The 22177-nt window shown below is 46.9% G+C and overlaps 1 protein-coding gene across 1 annotated transcript in view; it reads left to right on the top strand.

The window, feature by feature from the left end:
- The window catches only part of SHANK2 (SH3 and multiple ankyrin repeat domains 2), a 730263-nt gene that overhangs the window by 694020 nt on the left and 14066 nt on the right, over nucleotides 1-22177 (top strand). Inside the window, 4 exon segments of the mRNA XM_078148660.1 lie at nucleotides 10353-10464; nucleotides 11552-11572; nucleotides 12843-15085; nucleotides 15087-15250. Of these exon segments, the coding sequence (XP_078004786.1) occupies nucleotides 10353-10464; nucleotides 11552-11572; nucleotides 12843-15085; nucleotides 15087-15250 (2540 nt within the window).

Below are 22177 nucleotides of genomic sequence, written 5' to 3'. Positions count from 1 at the left end.
AGAGTAGTCCATTGGAGAGGTGATGAGAACCTGAACTAGGTAAGTGGAAAGAGGGCACAGGTATACACTGAGAAGGTAGAAATGACAGGAGCCTAACAGAGCTGATTTTAGATTTGGGGTTAAAGAGGCCAAGGATGGCCCTCAAGTCAGAAATCTGGGGGATTGGGAAGAAGGGGGACCTCAGTAGAAACAGAGAAGTTTGGGGGAGCAGTAGATTTATGAAGAAAGATAAGGATTTCTTTTTTTTTTTTGCGAGGCAATCAGGGTTAAGTGACTCACCCAGGGTCTCACAGCTAGTGAGTATCATGTGTCTGAGGCCAGATTTGAACTCAGGTCCTCCTGAGTCCAGGGCCGATGCTCTATCCACTGCGCCGTCTAGCTGCCCCAAGATAAGGATTTCTGCATCTGACACGTGGCTAGGACATCCATGAGAATGCATCCAACCAGCAGCCAATCAGACCACGTTAGCATTCAAGTTGGCTATGAAGATTTGGGAGTCATCTCCATGTTATTCTGCTTGCATCCATGACAGCTCAAGGAGATCTCTAACAGAGAGGGCATTGAAGAGAAGACAAGAGAGACCAGAATGAAGTCTCAGGTGGGACATGGATGAAGGTCTGGTAAAGGAGACTGAGAAGGAGGAGTCAGACAGGGATGGGAAGAAGGAGAAATGAGAAGCCCAGAACATAGCAGTGAGTGTTATGACAAGTGTCCAAAATCCATGTCCAGAGAAAGAAAGATGGAGTCTGAATGCAGATAGAAGCAGACTATCTGCTCTCCTTTTCCTTTGTTGTTTTGTTTTATTGCTTCATTCTCATGGTTCTCCCTATCAGTTCTAATTGCTCTTTACATCATGACTAATGGGAAAATATGCTTAATATGAATGCTTAAGTAAAGCCTATGTCAGATTCACGCTGTCTTGGTGGTGAATGGGAACACATCCTGGGAGAAAGGCCACTTCTTCCTCAAACATGGGAGCAAGGGGAGAGAGAGGAGAGATTGTGGAGAGCCTAACTTCAGTGCTCTGTCTTATGAACCCTTTGCCAGGCAGTCCAGTAGAGATAATAGGGGCCCTTCTCAGAATCATGCTTCTAAACACATAAAATACATGGAATTATAAAGAGAATCAATTACATTGAAATGCGATTATGAAATTTAAAAAACCAAGTCCATGGACCCCAGTTCAACAACTCCTGATGGAAAGGGGTATAAAATAATGGAGAAGGAGGCCTCCTAGTAGAAGGCCTCAGTTTATCCATCACCACAGGAAACAAGGACAAAGGCAAAGGAATAGAGGAGATGCTGGGAGACTTTCAAGGAAGAGGAGTTGGAAGCAGCTGCTGAAGGAACTGGGACAGGGACAGTGAAGGAAGGAAAGGCTTGCCAGGCACCAAGGAAGGCCCAGCTGGGAAGAATGTGTACTGACCCATTCACTGCAGTGGTGTGGCTTCCTTCAGGGGCACTGAGCAGCATGAGAGGAGGAGCAGAAGATACACGTGCTGAGGGTGCTGTGGAGTTCATGAGCACTGATGACACAGAGGAAGAAGGGAGTCAGGAGTGGAGGACACAGCATGGCTGAACTGGCTAAATTCAAGAGTCAGACAAAGCTTCGTAAACCTTAAAGATCAATGTCAATGTCACCTCTTCTAGTTATCATATTGGAAGTCTGCCTTCCTGGCTGTGTAACCTTGACTGAGTTCCCTTCTCTGGTTTCCTCACTTATAGAATGGGGGCACTAAGTGAGCTCTGAAGTCCCTACCAGTACTGAATCTTAGGACTCCAACACTTTACAAATTAATAAACTGAGGCCCAGAAAGCTGTATTGACTTAGCCATGGTCATACAACTTACCAGTTAGAAAGCCTGGGTTAGAACCCAAGTCTTTGGTGCCCAGAGCCAGCTCTTTCCACCATTAGTGGAATGGTGATCCAGGAGAACAAAGCTTTAGAGCCCTTCTCAAACACAAGGGTCAGGATTGGGCTGGAGCAGAGAGGTGGGGGTGTTAGAATTCATTTCTATATTCTGTCATAAACCAGATCAAAATGAAATTGAAACCAAAATTGAAACCAAGCATGTCTTCCCAAAGACCAAGTTATTTAAACCTGGTTTCATCAGGAGACAGAGATTGACTATCGTCTTGACAACTAATGTAGCAATGTGAGAAAAAAGGGCCAGATGTGAAATCAAGAGACCTAAGTTCAAATCCCATCTCAGACACATAATTTCATCTCTTAAAGCCTCCTTGGAGCTTTTTTATCTGGAAAAAGAGAATAATAACACTTTCAAGCAGAGCTATAACTAGGGCAGGGCAGTCAGGGATATGCTCCCAGCTGCTGAAATTTACAGGCCACTGGCAATTCATCTGTCTTTCAGTAGCATAAAAGCAATTGAGCTCAGTACCTACCTATCAAAAATAAGTTATAATGGGATGCTTCCAGATGGCATGCTCCCCTTCTCCCCCACCTCTTCCCATCAGATATGTTAAGGGCATATTTCCTTCCACCCACGCCAGGGGCCGGATTTATTGGCTATGATTTTTTACTGCTTTTCTTGCCTCAGAGTATTATTATGAGGAAAATTGCCAATAAACTTGACTATGACAGTGCAATGAGTGCTGTATTCCTTCTGTCCTGAGGCGGATGAGATAAGAGTCTGGACCGAAGGAAGGAGGACTGTGCATCCCTGAGGCAATGGGCCTGGAGTCTAGCACCAAACCTCACTGAGGCTCTAGCAGCACACAACTCTACCAAGCATCAATGTTAAAACATTTTCCATAAAGCTTGCAAAGCACTTTCTTCATGATGTCCCTGTAAGGTCGATAGCATTGCTGTCCCATATAAAGAGGAGAAAACTGAGGCTCAGAAGTTAAATGACCTCCTTCCCCACCCATGTGGTCATCATGACAAGAATTTACTAAATGCCAACCATGGGCAGAGCACCGATGGTGAGCTAGTGGGTGGCAGAGCCAGCCCTCCCCAAGCCCAGGTCTCCTGACTCCAAATCCGTGAGTGCCCACTGCACTCAATTCTACCATGTGGCACCTGAGGAGTTTTTAATGCAATGAGAAGTTCAGCACTTTGCCCTCCCCCCCACTTCTGTCATGAGCATGTGTGTGTGTGTGTGTGTGTGTGTGTGTGTGCTCTTGCACATGCATGTGTACATGCACACCTGTGCATGTGGTCAACCTCCCATGGAAATGTTGAACTGAAATGAGTCAGGCAGGATTGTACTTTAGTCTAGGGCTGACTGCAGGGCCAATGCCAGATGAAATTGATAATGAAATTGATGAGCAGAGTTCACTTCTCTCCCCACCAGCTTCCCCATCCTGTCTCTAGGTGCTCTCTCCTCTCCTCTTCCCTAAATCCCCTTTGTCTAGAGGGGAGCAGGAATCTCCAACTCCCCCCACCACCATTGCTCTTCAGCTCCACCCAGCCTCCCCCCTCCCCACAACAATGCCTCCATGTACCAGCCTGTGCTATCCCGACCCTGCCACAGTTCAAATGTATCTGTACCCCATTCGTCCTGGGACCTACACCTTGTTAGTTCATCTGGCAGACTGATGTGTGAAAGGTTGTAAATGGCAGAAAATGTACTCACATGGTTCCCCTCCCAAGCAGCATTGAAACAAGAAGCTTGGGGAGCCGAGTTGGCAGAGTAAAAAGTTAGTCACTCTCACTGTCCCCTATCAACCTCTGAAAACCTAGAAAATATCACCCTAGAAAAAAACCCTGGAACAGCTGAACTAGAAGAAAGATGGGGAGCAGCAGTGCAGCACCCCAGCCAATGGGTCTCCCAGTGCCTCAGCAAAAATAAGGGAGGCAGAACTACAAGGGGCCCCAGATGGATAAGTACCCTGTGGCATTCATCTGAAAGGAGCTGAAGAAAGCAACCTAAAGTCTTCCTAAAGCCCCAGCCTTGCTGGTTCCAGCCCAACACCAGGGGAGCTGTTGGAGCCCTGAAGCCTCCAGTTGTCAACCAGGAAGAAATCCTGAAGCCCAGGTGATAGAGCAGGCAAACACCAACACCTGGACCTCTGAGTGCCTCGGTAAGGGTGGGGGAACCAGTGGAGGCCACCTTGGAAAACCACCAGGTACCTCGACACTCTACCTCAAATGAATCTTCCAGTGCATTAGCAGAAATAAGGGAGGTAGCACTGCAAGGGGCCCCAGGCAGATAAACACCCGCAGCACCCATCTAAAAGGAGCTAAGGAAAGGAAAGGCAGGAAACCTAGAATTGCCTGAAAGTTCCAGCCTTGCTGACTCCAGCCTAACACGAGGTAAGCTGCCAGAACCCTACGGCCTCTAATTACCAACATAAGAGGCCCCAGCACACAAAGCCAGTGACCAAGACCTAGGCTCCCAACACAAGAAGCTTGGGTCAGTGCTCTCTGTTCCCCAGCAGGAGAGCTCAATATCTTTAAAGGCCAGGGAATAAAGAAACACTATGAGTAAAAAGAAATGTACCATAGATTCATATTATGAGAAGAGTGAAGATCAAGACAGAAATTCTGAAGAGGACAACATTGTCAACAAACCCACATCTGCAACATCAAAAGGGAATATGAACTGGTCTGAAGCCCAAAAAGACTTCTTAGAAGAGCTGAAGAAGGATTTTGAAAGTCAAATGAGAGAGGTGGAAGAGTCCTTAAAAAATACAATTGGCCAATTGAAAAAAAAGCACACTGAAAAAAACCCAAGTCCCTAAAAAACAAAATTGTCCAATTGAAGAAGGAAGTACAAAAATTAACAGAAGAAAACAATCTGTTAAAAACTAGAATTGGACAAATGGAAACTAATAACTCTATGAGAGAGCAAGAATCAGTCAAACGGAAGCAAAAAAATGAAAAAACAGATGAAAACGTAAAATACCTCATCGGTAAAACAACTGACCTGGAAAATCAATTCAGGAGAGACAATTTAAAAATTATTGGACTGCCTGAAAATCATGATGAAAAAAAGAGACTGGACAGTATCTTTCAGGAAATCATAAAGGAAAACTGCCCTGAAGTCCTAGAACCAGAAAGTAAAATAACCATAGAAAGAATACACCACTCACCACCTGAAAGAGATCCCAAATTGAAGATGCCAAGGAATATAATAGCAAAATTCTACAATTACCAGATGAAAGAGAAGATGATGGAAGCAGCCAGAAAGAAACAATCATGAAATTACAGTAAGGATTATACAGGACCTTGCAGCTTCTACATTAAAAGACCTCAGGGCATGGAACATGATATTCCATAAGGCAAAGAAGGTTGGATTGTAGACAAGGATCAAGTACCCAGCTAAAATGAGCATGATTTTTCCAGGGAGGAGGTGGATATTCAATGAAATACGAGACTTCCAAACCTTCCTGAGAAAAAGACCAGAGCTCAACAAAAAATTTGATCTTCAAGTATAAGATTGAAGAAAGACATAAAAAGGTAAATGGGACAGAAAGGTACAATATGGTGTTAATAAGGTGGACTGTTTACATCACTGCAAGGGAAGATGACACTTGCAGCTCTTGAGAACTGTATTGTTACTTCACCATGTTAAAGGAGTATACATAAAGGGGGTGGATATTAGTCAACTTTGATGTAATGATAAAAAAAAATCTAATCAAGTGGATTAAATAGATCCAAGTAAGCAGATTAGTCTGATCTTAGAAAATGTACTGAGAAAGGAGAAGGCAGACAAGGGTAAATTACATTACAGGAAAAGATACAAAATCCTATTACAGCAGAGGGAAAGAAGGGAGGTGGGTGAGCATTGTTTGAACCTTACTCTCATCAGATTTGGCTCAAGAAGGGCATAACACAATCAGTTCAATATAGAAATCTAACTTGCCCTATAGGCAGTAGGAGGGAAAAGGGAAAAGAAAAGGGAGGGGGAAAGAAGGGAGGGAAGCAGCAGTAAGACTAAAGGGGGAAGAAAAGGGAAAGAGATAATAAAAGGGGGAAGGGACTGAAGGAGGCGGTGGTCAAAAGAAAAATACTAGTGAGGGGGAGAAAGGAGAAAGGAGAAAGAAAAGCATAAACAGGGGAGAGAAAAGGGTGGAGAAGAAGACAGATAGTAATCATAACTGTGAATGTGAATGGGATGAACTCTCCCATAAAACAGAAGTGGATAGCAGAATGGATTAAAAACCATAATCCTACAATATGTTGTTTACAGGAAATATATTTGAAAAAGAGTGACACATACAGGGGAAAGGTAAAAGACTGGAGCAGAATATATTTTGCTTCAGCTGAAGTAAAAAAAGCAGGGGCAGCAATCCTGATCTCAGACAAAGCAAGAGCAAAAATAGATCTAATCAAAAGAGATAAAGAAGGAAACTACATCCTGCTAAAAGGCACCATAGACAATGAAGTAATATCATTACTAAACATATATGCACCAAATAGTATAGCATCCAAATTCTTACAGGAGAAGTTCAGGGAGTTACAAGAAGAAATAGACAGCACAACTATACTAGTGGGGGACCTCAACTTCCCCCTCTCTGTACTAGATAAATCTAACCACAAAATAAGAAAGAAGTTAAGGAGGTGAATAGAACATTAGAAAAGTTAGGTATGATGGACCTCTGGAGAAAACTGAATGGGGATAGAAAGGAATATACTTTTTTTCAGCAGTACATGGCACATACACAAAAATTGACCATGTACTAGGGCATAAAAACCTCACAGTCCAATGCAGAAAGGTAGAAATATTAAATGCATCCTTTTCATATCATGATGCAATAAAAATTATATGTAATAAAGGGCCATGGAAAGATAGACTAAAAAATAATTGGAAACTAAATAATCTAATCCTAAAAAATGATTGGGTCAAGCAACAAATCATAGAAACAATCAATAATTTCATTCAAGAGAATGACAATAATGACACAACATACCAAAACTTACGGGATGCAGTGAAAGCAGTTCTTAGGGGAAGTTTTATATCTCTAAATGCTTACATAAATAAAATAGAAAAAAAGGAGATCAATGAATTGGGCATACAACTAAAAGAACTAGAAAAAGAACAAATAGGTGAAAAAGGAGTCTTACCAAATTCTTTTTATAATACAAATATGGTGCTGATACCCAAACCAGGAAGAGTCAAAATCGAGAAAGAAAATTATAGACCAATTTCTTTAAGGAATATAGATGCAAAATTTTAAACAAAATACTAGCAAATAGATTACAGCAATTTATCACAAGAATAATTCACTATGACCAGGTAGGATTTATACCAGGAATGCAGGGTTGGTTCAATATTAAGAAAACTATCAGCATCATTGAGCATATCAACACCAAAACCAACAGAAACCACATGATCATCTCAATAGATGAAGAAAAAGCTTCTGACAAAATTCAACACCCATTCCTATTAAAAAACCCTAGAAAGCATAGATATAAATGGAGTCTTCCTTAAAATAATAAATAGCATCTATCTAAAACCTTCAGCAAGCATTATATGTAATGGGGACAGGCTAGAAGCATTTCCAATAAGATTGGGGGTGAAACAAGGATGTCCATTATCACCACTGTTATTCAATATTGTACTGGAAACCTTAGCTTTAGCAATAAGAGAAGAAAAGGAAATTGAAGGCATTAGAATAGGCAAAGAAGAAACAAAGCTATCACTCTTTGCAGATGACATGATGATATACTTAGAGAATCCTAGAGAATCAAGTAAAAAACTATTTAAAATAATAAACAACTTTAGCAAATTTGCAGGCTATAAAATAAACCCACATAAATCATTGGCATTTCTGTATGTTACCAACAAAGCCCAACAGCAAGAGATAGAAAGAGAAATTCCATTTAAACTTACTGTACACATTACAAAATATTTGGGAGTCTACCTCCCGAAACAAATCCAGGAACTCTATGAACATTTTTACAAAATTACAAAACACTTTTCACACAAATAAAATCAGATCTAAATAACTGGAAAAACATCAGCTGCTCATGGGTAGGCCAAGCTAATATAATACAAATGATAATCCTACCTAAGCTAATTTACTTATTCAGTGCCATACCAATCAAACTACCAAGAAATTATTTTTATAGAGTCAGAAAAAATAATAAGATTCATTTGGAAGAACAAAAGGTCCAGAATATCAAAGGAACTAGTGAAAAGAAATGCAGGGAAGGTGGCCTAGCAATTCCAGATCTTAAATTGTATTATAAAGCAGCAACCATCAAAACTGCTTGGTACTGGCTAAGAAATAGGGAGGTGGATCAGTGGAATAGGTTAAATATGCAAGACACAGTAGTCAATGACTATAGTAATCTATTATTTGATAAACCTAAAGACCCCAGCTTCTGGGACAAGAACCCACTCTTTGAAAAAAAAACTTCTGGGAAAACTGAAAAAGAGTATGGCAGAAGCTAGGCATAGACCCAAATCTCACACCATATACCAAAATAAAGTCAAAATAGGTTCATGATTTAGATATAAAGGCTGATACTATAAGCAAACTGGGAGAACAAGGAATAGTTTACCTATGAGATCTATGGAGAACAGAAGAATTCATGACCAAACAGGAGATAGAGAACATTATGAAAAGCAAAATGGATAATTTTGATTACATTAAATTGAACAGTTTTTGCACAAACAAAGCCAATGCAACTAAGATTAGAAGGAAGGTAGAAAATTGGGAAAGAATTTTTACAACCAGTCACTCTGATAAGGGCCTCATTTCTAAAATATGTAGAGAATTAAGACAAATTTATAAGAACACAAGCCATTCCCCAATTGATAAATGGTCAAAGGATATGAACAGACAGTTCTCAGGTGAAGAAATTAAAGCCATCTATAGTCATATGAAAAAATGCTCTAAATCGTTATTGATTAGAGAAATGCAAATTAAAACAACTCTGAGGTACCACATCACACCTATCAGATTGGCCAACATGACAAAACAGGAAAATGATAAATGTTGGAGAAGATGTGGGAAAATTGGAACACTAATGCATTATTTGTGGAGTTGTGAAATGATCCAACCATTTTGGAGAACAATTTGGAACTATGCCCAAAGGGCTATCAAAAGGTGCATACTGTTTGACCCAGCAATAGCTCTTCTGGGGGCAATATCCCAAAGAGATCATACAAATGGGAAAAGGACCCACATGTACAAAAATATTCATAGCAGCTCTTTTGTGGTGGCAAAGAATTGGAAATTGAGAGGATGCCCATCAAGTGGGGAATGGCTGAGCAAGTTGTGGTATATGAATGTAATGGAATACTATTGTGCTATAAGAAATGCTGAAGAGGCTGACTTCAGAAAAACCTGGAAAGACTTGTATGGTCTGATGCTGAGTGAAGTGAGCAGAACCAGGAGAACATTGTACACAATAACAGCCACGTTATGTCATGACTAATATTGTTACACTGAACCCTTTTCAGCATTACAAGGATGTAAGACCTCTCTAGAGGCCTCGGGATGGAAAATGCTGTCCACATCCAAAGAAAGAACTATGGAAGTCGAATCACTATCGCTTACTTTTACCTTCTGTTGAGTTTTGTTTCCTCTTTCTTATGATTCCTCCTATTGGTTTTAATTTTTACTTACAACTTCACTAACGTGAAAATATGTTTAACAGGAATGTAAATGTATAGCCTGTATGAGATTGTGCACCATCTTGGGGAGGGTGGTGGGGAGGAAGGGGGAGAAAAATTTTAAACTCAAAAGCATATGGAAGTGATTGTTGATAAATCAAAATAAATTAATAAAAATTTTTTTAAAAGAAAAAAAAAGAAACAAGGACCTTCATGGCCTTGACCCAAAGCCCAGACAACAGGGAAGATCTGGCAGATTGGGGTTTGGTTATGAGGTTTCCCTACACGTGGGTTTTCAGATCCTACATTTGGAGCTGGAAGGGATCTTAGAGGTCACTCTGTCCAAAACATTTTTTTCTCCCAGATGGGGAGACTGAGGCTTAGAGAGGGCCACTATCTTGCCAAGGTCTCATCCTGTCTGACACCTTTATGAACACTTTGTCCACAGTTTTGACATTACTGGGGAAACTGAGGGGTGAAGAGAAGAAATCCTAATCCAGATGGTACTCAGGAAATGTCTAGTGAGTGAATAGATAAGGATGTGTTAAGATCAAGGTTCAGCCCCCTACACTGAGATTTCCTACCCTCATTTGAAGCTTTTTTTGAAGAGGAGAAATCCTCACCTTCTAGCTCAGAGAAGCTAAGATTCTGTGCCTAATCTCTGGGTCCTTCTAGCTGAGGGCCCCCCAGAACACAGCTCTGGGGACCCCCAGCCCTTGACCACACTTCTCTTTATTTGGTTTGTTTCTCTCCTGCTCTCTTGAATGGGGTGCCCAGTCCAAGGACCCTCTGAGGCTTATCTATGTACTCTTTGCTTTACAGTCCATTTATGAGCGGCAGGGAATTGCAGTGATGACCCCCACGGTCCCAGGGAGTCCGAAGGGCCCATTCCTGGGCATCCCTCGAGGTACGATGAGAAGGCAGAAATCAATAGGTAAGGCGTGTGGTCATTCTCTTAAGAAGCAGCCCCCATCCCGACCTGAGTGGGAGCGGGGGAGACCTCCCTACAAGTCATGGTGGGAGGAGGCTGACAGCCAGCAGGCAAACCCCAGGGTACCTTGACCCCGTGGCTGCCTTCCCCCATCTTACCCAGCAACCTGCCTGCTGCCCAGCCCACCCAGAGCCTGGGCCTCTAGTCCTGCCTGCCCTCCAGGCTCATCTGACCCAATTTCAAGTTGTGTTACAACTTTTCTGTCTAAACCAATCCCCATAAACGAAAGATATCTTGGGCAAGAGTTTCCCTAATGCGATGTAAGCTCGGTATCCCTTGTCTTGCTGTCAGGACCTCTCTCTTCATGAGACTTCATCTTCCAAGGTCCCAGACTTTGCCCTGTACTAGAATGAATTTGCTGAAGCCTGTCACAGACCATCTTGGGTAAAATGAATGTGACAGCCTTCTCCGCTCTGGGTGTTCGTGCTGGACTCAGAATAAACTCAAGGAAGAGACTTTGGCTGAAACTATGCCCATGGAATGGCTTTTATCAATGACAAACATCATCTGGATCCCCATGAATTTATAGGGAAAGATAAACTTTCTCACTTGAACCCAGACCTTTTCTTAGATAATCCAGAATTTGTTTAATGCAGAAAAGTCCCCTTGGCCAGTGGACAGCAGGAGCCTGTCCAGGCGACTTTAGGTGATGTGTTCTGCGTGACCAGAAGTGCCCACATGGCGTGTGTGCCCAAAGACTGTGTGGGGAGCTCTAACTTAGGGATTCCAGGGACATTTCTCTGGGTTTTGGGGGGGGGAAGGGGGTGCTTTGCTATGTCGTTTTCAGGCCTAATCATCAAGAAGTATTTTCTGCATTCCTCCTGTTAGCATGCGGCTTTTTGTTAGTGGGCTGGGGTGAGGGCAGGCCATGCTGATGAGGAGGCATACCCCTATTGACCCACCAGTCATGGCAGTGCCTTATGCTCACAGTGTAGTGTGACCAGCTAAGTCAGAAGCGGCGCTAAAGCCATGGTGGATGATTGGCTCTGGTAAATAACCCAGTTAATAACCACTGATTTCCTCTTGTCAGACAGCAGAATCTTTCTATCAGGTTAGTGAATCTATATAGCCTAAAATCTGTAATTTCAATGTAACACCCTTTGCTCCATAAGGTGTATTCGTCAATGGTGGCTCCTTGGAAACTCAACCGTTGGCCAACGCACCTGGAGCCAGTGGTGACTCCGAGCCCTCGGCCGTCCCAAAAGCATTGGTGATGCCAAGGATGCTTTCCCCAAGGAGTATGTCCCATTGAGAATACCCTTATCGAATGGAAGTTTTTGTTTTTTTTTTATCTCAATCAATGATTAGTTCATCATAGGAATTTATTTTACTAAAAAGCTCTCATTTGGCTCCCTCTCTGAAATCTTGCATGCCCCCTGCCATTACGAAATGATTGTCTGCGTCCGTCAGTCCATGTTCTGTATCGCTGATTGCCTTCCGCCAGTGCTCTGTGTTTTCATTGTGTTTTCATGGTTTTTGGATGATTGCAAAGGAAATCTCCCAGCCCCCAAGCAACAGGAACTCCAGTTATTCAGTGATGGGTTGGTTAGGAAAGACTGCTTTGTGGCAAAGTAGTAGCATTCCTGCATAGGCTGTAGAATGTTAATGTTAAATTCTGGCCCAACCCTTTCCCCAACCAGTAGCACTTTATTGGCTCCAAGGAAGCTCCAGTGTGCCCTGGAATGCCACAGATGATGGTGAGAGTGTAGAAGGTAGTAAGCTGCTGACCACATGGCTCCTTTCCCAAACCTCATTAAGGAGTGGCAAAGGAAGGAATCATCCAAAACTCCACCTGTGATTAGTCAGTTCGGTGGGCAAGAGATGAGTGTTCATGAGGCCAAAGACACAGGTTCTGCCCAGGCAGAAAGCAGAGCCTCCAGGCAAGCCTAACTCACCACCCCGCCCCCCCCAATGTCCGGGTCAAAAGCCCTTCATGGTCCCTTCATTAGGTTCAGCCCTGAGAGGGCCAAGTTGCAGGACCAGCCCCATGGCCACCACAGCCTGTAGCTCCGTGGCTCAGGTCTGACAGGGCTGCCTGTAAAAGCATCTCCACATACACATCAGCACATCCTGATCTCTCCCTATGTCCCACACAGGAGAGATTTCTTTTCTTCTCTTGGCCCAGAAATGGGGCAGTTGATGACTTGGACAGTGCTGTGCTCTGTGTGTACGTGTGTGTGGTCACCTATGCGTGTCTTATGCATGTCTTAATCTGTTGCTGTTGAGAAGTGACCCAACAGCAGATTATGCAGCATTTAAGTGACCAGGTAGCCATCCCTTTGGATAACTAACAGCAGGTCTCACTCATTCTCTGTTTCCAGGAATAACCGAGGAAGAGCGCCAGTTTCTGGCTCCCCCAATGCTAAAGTTCACGAGAAGCCTGTCCATGCCCGACACCTCCGAAGATATCCCTCCTCCTCCCCAGTCTTTACCTCCTTCACCACCACCACCCTCCCCAACAGCTTACAATTCACCCAAGTCACCGACAGCCAGACCCTATGGGACAATCAAGCCCCCCTTCAATCAGAATTCAGTTCCCAAGGTCTCCCCTTCCCCTCGGCCTGAGAACATCGGCACGGTGATGAGGGAGAAGGGCATGTATTATCGGAGAGAGCTGGACCGCTATTCCCTCGACTCAGAAGACCTGTACAGCCGGAATGCTGCTGCCCAGGCAAATTTCAGAAACAAGCGGGGTCAGATGCCAGAAAACCCCTATTCCGAAGTGGGGAAGATAGCGAGCAAGGCCGTTTATGTCCCCGCCAAGCCAGCCAGAAGGAAGGGCATGCTGGTGAAGCAGTCCAATGTGGAGGACAGTCCTGAGAAAACCTGCTCCATTCCCATCCCGACAATCATTGTGAAGGAGCCATCCACAAGCAGCAGCGGGAAGAGCAGCCAGGGAAGCAGCATGGAGATCGATGCGCAGGCCTGTGAGCCGCCGGGGCAGCTGCGGCCTGATGACAGCCTGGGCGTCAGCAGCCCCTTTGCGGCAGCCATCGCCGGAGCCGTGCGGGACAGGGAGAAGAGGCTGGAGGCCAGGAGGAACTCGCCCGCTTTCCTCTCCACGGACTTGGGAGATGAAGATGTGGGGCTGGGCCCGGGGCCTCCCGCGCCCAGGACGAGGACTTCCAAGTTCCCAGAGGAAGAGCTGTTCGGTGACGAGGACAGCCTGGGCCAGCTGCCATCACCCACTCCAGTGGCGGCACCAAGGGAGCCCGAGAACCATTTTGGCAGCAGCGAGGCTAGCGGCCAGAGTGACCCTGGCAGCGTGAGGACATTGAATTCTGTCCCCAAAGCCAAAGGCCCTGAGAACAACGCCGGGATGGCAGCCAAGGGTGGGAGCCCAGTCAGTCCTGATAACTATGTCCATCCCCTCACCGGAAGGCTCCTAGACCCCAACTCACCGTTGGCTCTGGCCCTCTCAGCCAGGGATAGAGCCTTGAAAGAAACTCAGCAGGGTCCCGGCAAGGGGGAAGCAGCCAAGGCAGATCTGAACAAGCCCCTATACATCGATACCAAAATGCGGCCCAACCTGGAGCCCGCCTTTCCCTCTGTGACCAGGCAGAGTGCCCGCGGCCCGCTGCGGAGGCAGGAGACAGAGAACAAGTACGAACTGGACAAGGACAAGAAGGCAGACGAGAAGAAGAACATGCTTATCAGCATCGTGGACACCTCCCAGCAGAAGACAGCCGGCCTGCTGATGGTCCACACCGTGGATGCCGCCAAGCCGGAGGACTCCCCGGAAGAGGAAGAGGAGAAAGTGGACGTGAACACAGAGCCAGAACGCTCTCCAACTGAGGTGCCCGAAAGCATTCCCGAAACCGAAGGTGCTTTACAGGTCTCCGCCAGCCCAGGCAAGGTGATGGCGGCGGCGGGCTCCGTGGACGAGCCGGTCGTCTTGCCCTTCCGTATCCCGCCCCCTCCTCTGGCGTCTGTGGATCTAGACGAAGATTTTATTTTTACAGAACCATTGCCTCCGCCCCTAGAGTTTGCAAACAGTTTTGATATCCCTGACGACAGGGCCGCTCCAACTCCCCCTCCCACAGACCTGGGGAAGCCGAGGAAAGACTCCCCCCAGTCCCCTTCCTTCGCCCCCAGCCAATCAGCTAACTCCGTGGACAGTAAGAAACCGGCAGGTCTTTCAAACTGTTTGCCAGCCTCGTTCCTGCCGCCCCCAGAAAGTTTTGATAACGTCACTGACTCCGGGATCGAGGAGGTAGACAGCCGGAGTAGCAGTGACCACCATCTTGAGACAACCAGCACTATCTCCACCGTGTCCAGCATCTCCACCTTGTCCTCGGAAGGGGGCGAGGCCCTGGACACATGCACGGTCTATGCAGATGGGCAGGCATTTATGGTTGACAAGCCCCCTGTACCTCCGAAGCCAAAAATGAAGCCCATAATCACCAAAAGCAATGCACCTCACAAAGACGCCCTGGTAGAGGAGAACGCAGACGGCTTTGTGATCCCCCTGCCCACACAGGCGCCAGCACCGCCCCCGCCGCCCTCTGGCACCCAGCCGGGGGGGACCGCAAAGGTTCTCCAGCAAAGGACCTCCAAGCTGTGGGGGGGATGTCCCCGAGGTCAAAAGCCCGATTCTCTCAGGCCCAAAGGCGAACGTCATTAGCGAATTGAATTCAATCCTGCAGCAAATGAACCGAGAGAAATCGTCGAAACCGGGGGAAGGATTGGAGTCGCCGACTGGAACCAAAACCGCTAGCCTCAGTACAAGGTAAGTGCATGCTGAGTGGGCTGGGGGGAAGCCTCGCTTGGGCGGCTGGAGCATCCCGGAGCAAGTGCCAGGATAGTCCGCTGAGAAAAGAGCCGAAAGCCAGCCTCTGAAAACACAAGCTGCCCCACTAGGCTCCTACCATGAGAAATGCCTGAGGGCTTTGGTCAGGCACTGGCAACTTCTTTTCATGCTCACCTGGTCTCCTGGGATCCCTGAAGTCCAGTCACACCCCGCCCTAAAGATGGGCTGCTGTGGATCAGGGGCCTCCACAAGGAGCCGCAAGGAGTCTTCCCAAGCTCCATGTCTGGGCACAGCCTGCTCTTCCCAGAAACTGGTAAGAAGTGAAAAGGAGCAGCCGCTCAGGTCTGGAACGTTGGGGGAGAGGGGGATCCTTCCTGTTCCCCAGTCTGGTTTATGGCCTCTTGTCTGTCAGGAGCTAGGATCAGTTCTCACTTCACTACAGGAAGGGTCACCACCTAGAAGAGGAAAGGGACAGAAATAAGCAGCGTGAGGGACAGAGCAGCCATGCAGATTTGTGTGGGGTTGAGTCAGGAAAGGCTGGTGATCAAGGCTGTCCATAGTGGAAGTGACTCATGGAAATGAAGTGGCCTCATCCTCCCTGTGACAGCCTTTGAATAAAGGACAGAGGACCTCTGAGGAGGGATGTAGTAGACGAGTGTCCTGTTCCAGGAAAGACCAGGTCCTTTCTAACTCAATTCAATCAATCAATTTATTGAGGGCCTACTGCCTCCCAGTCACTATGCTGGGTGTTGGGCATACAGAGAAAAAATCAAACTGTCCCTCCTCTCAGGAAACTCACATTCTACTGGAGGAAAATGCTCATCCCAATACACCAGACAGTATGCCTAAAGACTTAGGATGTAATTACTAAGAAGTCATTTTCCAGGGGAGGGAGGACGGAAGAAGGACAGTAATCAAGGTAGGCTTCCTGGAAGAGGTAATAAGAGCTGAGCTGTGAGGGAAGCTGGGGGTTCTCCAAGGTGCCGGTGAGGAGGGAATGCATTCCAGCCATGGGGGATGGTCACCAACATCCTGGGATTCTGTAGAGGCAGGGATTTCTGTGGCCTCAGTGACAAACACCCACCACTACTCCAATCAGCCACCACTGTAGAAGAGAGAGCAGTCCATGAGAGTGCATAGCCTCCTAGAAGCTGAGTCTGGCTGGCAGCAACATCTTGCCCAACTCTCCCATTTGACAGAGAGGACAACAGAGTCTGGGGGGTCCCACAGTAGAACTGGGATGCAGTAGGGGGTCTTTTCACAGCCATCCCAGTGCTCCTTTGACTATTCCATCATGGCCTGACTCCTTCCTGCCCCGTCGACCCAAACCTGGGGACTAACTGGCTGTCAGAGCACAGAGACTGGGCTTGCAGTCAGGCTGACAGCATGAGTCTAAACCGCGATTGTCTCCAGAATAGCTGGAGATGTTTGTACTTGCATGCATGGCTTTAGGAGATAACGCATGCAGACATACACACGTGTACATGTGCATACATGCACTTCTACGCACAGGTGCCCCTGTTTCCTGAAGGGAATCGTGATGCTCTGATTTGGGAAGTATTCTGCAGTGGTGGTAGAGGCTTCCTACCTGGTCACACACCCCAAAGAGATCCTCTACTGTGGCTTAATACTTAAACAAATGTTTGGTCCTTGAAAGGAACACTGGACATGGAGTGGGAGGACCCTGGGCAAGTCCCCATCTCAGTTCCCTGACCTGTAAAATGGCAGTGGGAGGAGCTTCTAAGGTCCCTTCCAGCTCTAGAGGAAGAGTCACAATAGCAAGTGTTCTTCTGAACCCCCAAGTGTTTAGGGAAAAAAAGGAGCCCAAGGCCTTGAGTCCAGAGAGGGCCAGTCCAGATGAGCAAATGGAAGGAAAAGCAGTGACAGGGAAGGAAAAATCCATGTTTTCTTCATTGGGCTTAGCAGCCCAAGCACCAGGTGACCCACAAAGCCTCCCCAAGCTGGAAGATGAGGGAGTAGAATGAGATGGCCCAGAGCCCCTTCCTGCGTGGCTTTGGATGGGTTTCCTTCCCTCTCTGAGCCATGGTTCCTTTGTCTGTAAAATACAAGATTGGCTGAAGTGACCCATAACGGGAGAGGGAGGAAGGCAGGAGAGAGACAGAGTGAGTGGCAGAGACAGAGAGAGAAAGGAGGAGAGGTAGAGAAATTAAAGCTTGATGCAGGAAACTTCCACACCTACGATCCCTTTCCCCAGAAGTACATGGCGGGATGATTAACACTAGTGATTCAGCAGCAACCCCTGCCCCCCTCCATTCCCTGCTAAAGAACCTGGATCAGAGTTCTGAAGCCCGCATCTTGCAGGTCTCTTTAAACAGCGGGCCACCCTCGCCACAATAAACAGCATTGTATGGCTTACAAAGCACTTCACAAATGTTGTTGTCCCATCAGATCCTCAAAACACTGATCTTAATGAGGCCTAATCCTTTGCCTCTTTGGTTTGTGAGGGACAGCAGTCTGACCTCCTCCAGATGGCTGCCTGCTTCATTCTTTTCTGGGGCCGCTGGCTGATCCCAAGGTCTCTCCTAGGGCCCAAGTTCTTGTTCTAGGATTGAATGTGTGTGCATACATGGGCATGTATCTCACACGTACATGTATGTACACAGACATATCCTGGCCCAAGAAGCCTTCTCTAGTTGTCTCAATCATGCCTTTTTCCTTGTAGAATGATAGAATCCTAGCAGCCTTGCTCAGGGGAAAGGGCCCTGGTTCAGTTTTCAAAACACTTGGGTTCAAATCCACCTGCTGACCCTCATCACATGTATGACCTACAGGGAGCTTCAGGCTCATCACTGTAAGATGCTGGGGGACTTGGAGGTCCCTTCCAGGTCTGGATTTGTGATCTTCTCTGTTACTTTGGACAAGTCATTTAACCACTGTGAGCTGAATCTGTCAAATGAGAGGATTCATCTCTGGGGTCTGTCCTTTCTAGCTCTATTTCTCTCCGTGTGACTTTGGGCAAACCACCTAATCTGTAAAAGGGGGAGGGTTGACTTTGTGGCCTTCAAGGTCTCTTCCTGCACTAGATTCTTGCTCCTGAGAGAGTAGCTTGTCTTCAGGCTGAGACCAGATTGGGGAAGGATCACCATGCTGAAGCACACAAAGAGCAGAGGCTGAGATGCTGGGACCACTCAGGTGGCAGGGTTTCTGTGTTCCCCCAGTCCTTGGATGTAATTACAGGTAGGAATAAATTGTTGATGTTCGTGTCCCCCCACCCAAACCATTGAGGTGAAAGCAGGGGCTTTAGGAGACGAAAGTCATGATCAAAGCTGTGTTGACGGAAGGAAAAGCCAAGGAGCCGGGCTAGTGAAGAGATAAGCCCTGCCGCCCCCTTCAGGCAGTGAGAAGAAAGCCAGAGCCTTGTGGTACCTCCCGGCATTCTGAGAGTGGCATTCCTGCAGCAGACCAGCCCGGGGATGCTGCTCAGTCAGCCCTCTCAGAGGCTGTATCCAGCCGGCTGAGGTTGCCTCCTCCAGAGATGCTGGTGCCCCGGAATCACTAGCGGACTTTCCAAGAGGGAAGGGGCCAGAGTCTGCTTTGGATGTGGGAGTCACAGGGAAGCCTTTTTGTTGCTGTTTGCATTTCTCTGCCTTTCTTGACCCACGCAATCCCAGCAAGTGGAAGGGGACTCAGAGGCCTCTTGTCCATCCCGAGCCTCAGAAGGTTTCCTTCCACATCAGTTTTGACAGGTGGTCTTCTAGCCACTGGTTAGAAACCCCACCATCTCCCAAGGCAGTTCTCACTCCCTGTGGGGACAGCTTGTATTTTAGAGAATGTTTCCTGAACCCCCCCCCCAAAGCCTGCCTCTTGGCAGCTTCCCTGGTGCACGTGGTTCTGCTCTCTGGAGCCAAGTGGCCCACACTAGTCCCTCTCCCAAAGGCCAGCCTGTAAGTGCCATCCGTGCTCACGTCTCCCCTACGTCTTCTCTGCTCTGGTTCCTTCCAACCGGTCCTCATCAGGCTTCCACCTTCCTCACTGCCTCTTCTGGGTGCTTTCCAGCTTATTATCAATGCCTTCCCTAACCTGTGACCAACAGAGCACATTCGCATGCTCCTGAGCAGAGCAGAAGACAGTAGGACCTTCACAGGCTCTCCCAATAGATTGTAAACTCCCTGTGGGCAGGAATTGTCTCTTTTTGCTTGTATCTGTATCCCTGGCGCTTAGCCCAGTGCCTAGCATGGAGGAAGGCCCTAATTAGATGCCTTGCCTTCCCTCATTGCAGCCCCAGACAGCAGGAGGGCAGAGACAGATTGGCTTCTGACTGTGCCTCCCACACATTCACACACAGAAGGTCCTGAAACTGTGCTGGTTGAATGACCTGGCTCATGTTGACCTTGGAGCCCAGTAAAACCACCAGATCTTTTTCAGACAAATTGCTATCTGCCTAGTGTCTCCTGTGCCTGTCCCATCTGGTCCTTGCAAAGCTGATTTTTTAAACTCAAGGGTAAGTTGAGTTCATCCCCGTTGGATTTCGTCTTATTAGATTCAGCTCAGCCTATCTGATCCTTCTAAACCCTGATTCTGCTCTAGGTGGTAGCTCAGCTTTGGACAAGCTACAAATGGAATGGATACTATGCCATCCATGCATTTATGTAAGTCACAAGAGCAAGCACAGATCCCTAGGGCACTCTTCTGGAGACCTGAAATCCCCACTAACTTACCCTTCCTTCATTCATGACTCAATCATCATGGGGTCTCCTAACTACTGGCTAAGCAGACACTGAACCAGCCCCCTGCTCCAGGGAACCGTGACTCGAGTGACTGTCCAAAGCCCTCTCAGCTCCCCAAATTCTGGCTCTGTAAAGAACAGCCCTTTGGATTGTGGCTCTTTAATAAAGTCTGGTCCCTCATTTGAACCTCACATCCTCACTAAGAGGGAGGCAGCATGGCCAATGTCCAATCCCCATTTTACAAAGGAGGAAGTTGAAGCATGAAATGACTGAGTCTTGTCCAAGTAACCTAGCCCTTCACAGAACCAGAACTCAGGGCTTACAGAAACCTTATATTGGAGCTGTCCAGCTTAGCTTGGTGCTGTAATTCGACTTAAGTACCTACTGTGTGCAAGGCATGTCTGTACACAAGAGAGTGTTGATAAGGATGGGGAGAGAGGGACTGCAGTAGACAAAAAGCATCAGAGCCAGAGCCAGAAGATCCTATCCGTTCCCATGAATTCAGTTATAATAATAGCGTGCATTTAGAAAAGCCTTTTGAGGTTTGTGAAGCATTTTACAACTGTTATCTAAGGTGATCCTCACATCAACCCTGGGAGGGAGATGAGGAAACTGAGACAGACTGTGGTATGTGGTAGACTGACTTGCCCAGGGTCACACAGCTAGTTAGTGCTTGAGGCCAGATTTGAACTCAGGACTTCCTGATTCCAGGCCCAGGGCTCTGTGCCCTGTCCCACTCATCTTGCCAGATCTACATTTCCAGGCAAAATCTCTCCCCTGAATTCCACTTCCCCATTGCCAGCTGCCTGCAGGATATCTTTTTGTAAACATCCCATCAGTATCTTGAAATAAACACTTCCAAAATGGAACTCATTATCCTCCCTCTAAATCTGCCATGCTGCCAGAGCTTCCTGTTTCTATGGAGGGGACCGCTGCCCTTTCAGTCTCCCTGGTTCAAAGTCTTTGAATAGTCCTTGACCCTCCCATCTTCTCTGCCCCCTCATACCTAACCAACTGCTGAGTCTTGTCATTTCTGCCTCTCCATCTCCTCTTGCATCAGCACCCTTCTTTCTACTCCCCCAGCCCTCACTCTGGTGCAGGACCTCATCCCCTTTCCTCTAGATAATTGCAGTGGCCTCATCGCTGGTCTTCCTGCCTCCATCCTCCACTTCTCTGCCAAAGGGAGTTCACGAGAACTCAGCTCTACCCCAACACTCCCCAACTTGAAACCCAAAGACCCCTACCCCTGCCTAGCAGTGAAGGCCCTCCCCCATTGGATTCCAACCTGTCTGTCTAACATCATCTCATATTCCTTCCCTTCACACATTCTAGGTTCCAGCTACACTGAGCTAGTTGCCATTTCAAACCTTAGGCTTCCATCTTTCCCAGGCCTGGAACCCTCCCTTCTCACCCCCATTCCTCATAGTCATTGCCCCATGAGTGCTGTTTCCTCCAGGAAGTCTTCTCTGATTGTCCTAATTTTTTTAATGTTCATTCTCTCTCTCCCTCTCTCCCTTTTCTCTCTCCCCCCTCTTCCTCCCTCTTTCCCTTCTTCTCTCCTGTTTCTTCTCTCTCTCTCTCCCTTTCTCTTTTTCTCTCTCCCTCTTCCCCTCTCTCTGTCCTCTCCTTCTCTCTCTTTCTCTCCCCCTCTCCTTTCTTCTCTCTCTCTCTCTCTCTCTCTCTCTCTCTCTCTCTCTCTCTCTCTCTCTCTCTCTCTCTCTCCCCCTCCCTCTCTCTCCCTCTCTTCTCTCTCTCTTTATCTCTCCCTCTCTCCCCCCCAAAGATTTCACTTATCTCTCCATCTTGGCATGTGCTATTCCCCTCCCCCCAGAAGACCATTAGTGCTTTGAAGGAAGAGACTGGTTTCTCTTCTTGTTGCCAGTCCTCAGCACCAGCACAGGGCCCTACATCCAGGAAGATTTTGATAAATATTTGTTCTTGTGGAATGGCTGTTGTTCCGTCATTTTGAAATCATATTTGATTCTCTGTGACCCTATTTAGACTTATCTTGGCAGAGATACTGGAGGGGTTTGCCATTTCCTTCTCCAGCTCATTTTACAGATGAGGAAACTGAGGCAAACAAAGTTAAGTGACTTTCCCAGGGTCACACAGCTAGGATGCATCTGAGGCCAGATTTGAACTGATGAAAATTAGTTTTCTTCACCCAGGCCCAGCACTCTATCCACTGTGCCACCTAGACACCCTTTGTTGAATGGAC

This window comes from Phascolarctos cinereus, unplaced genomic scaffold (genome assembly GCF_003287225.1).
Source record: "Phascolarctos cinereus isolate Bilbo 61053 unplaced genomic scaffold, phaCin_HiC Scaffold_9;HRSCAF=440, whole genome shotgun sequence".
NCBI lineage: Eukaryota > Metazoa > Chordata > Mammalia > Diprotodontia > Phascolarctidae > Phascolarctos > Phascolarctos cinereus.
This window is presented reverse-complemented; position numbering and strand designations above follow the sequence as displayed.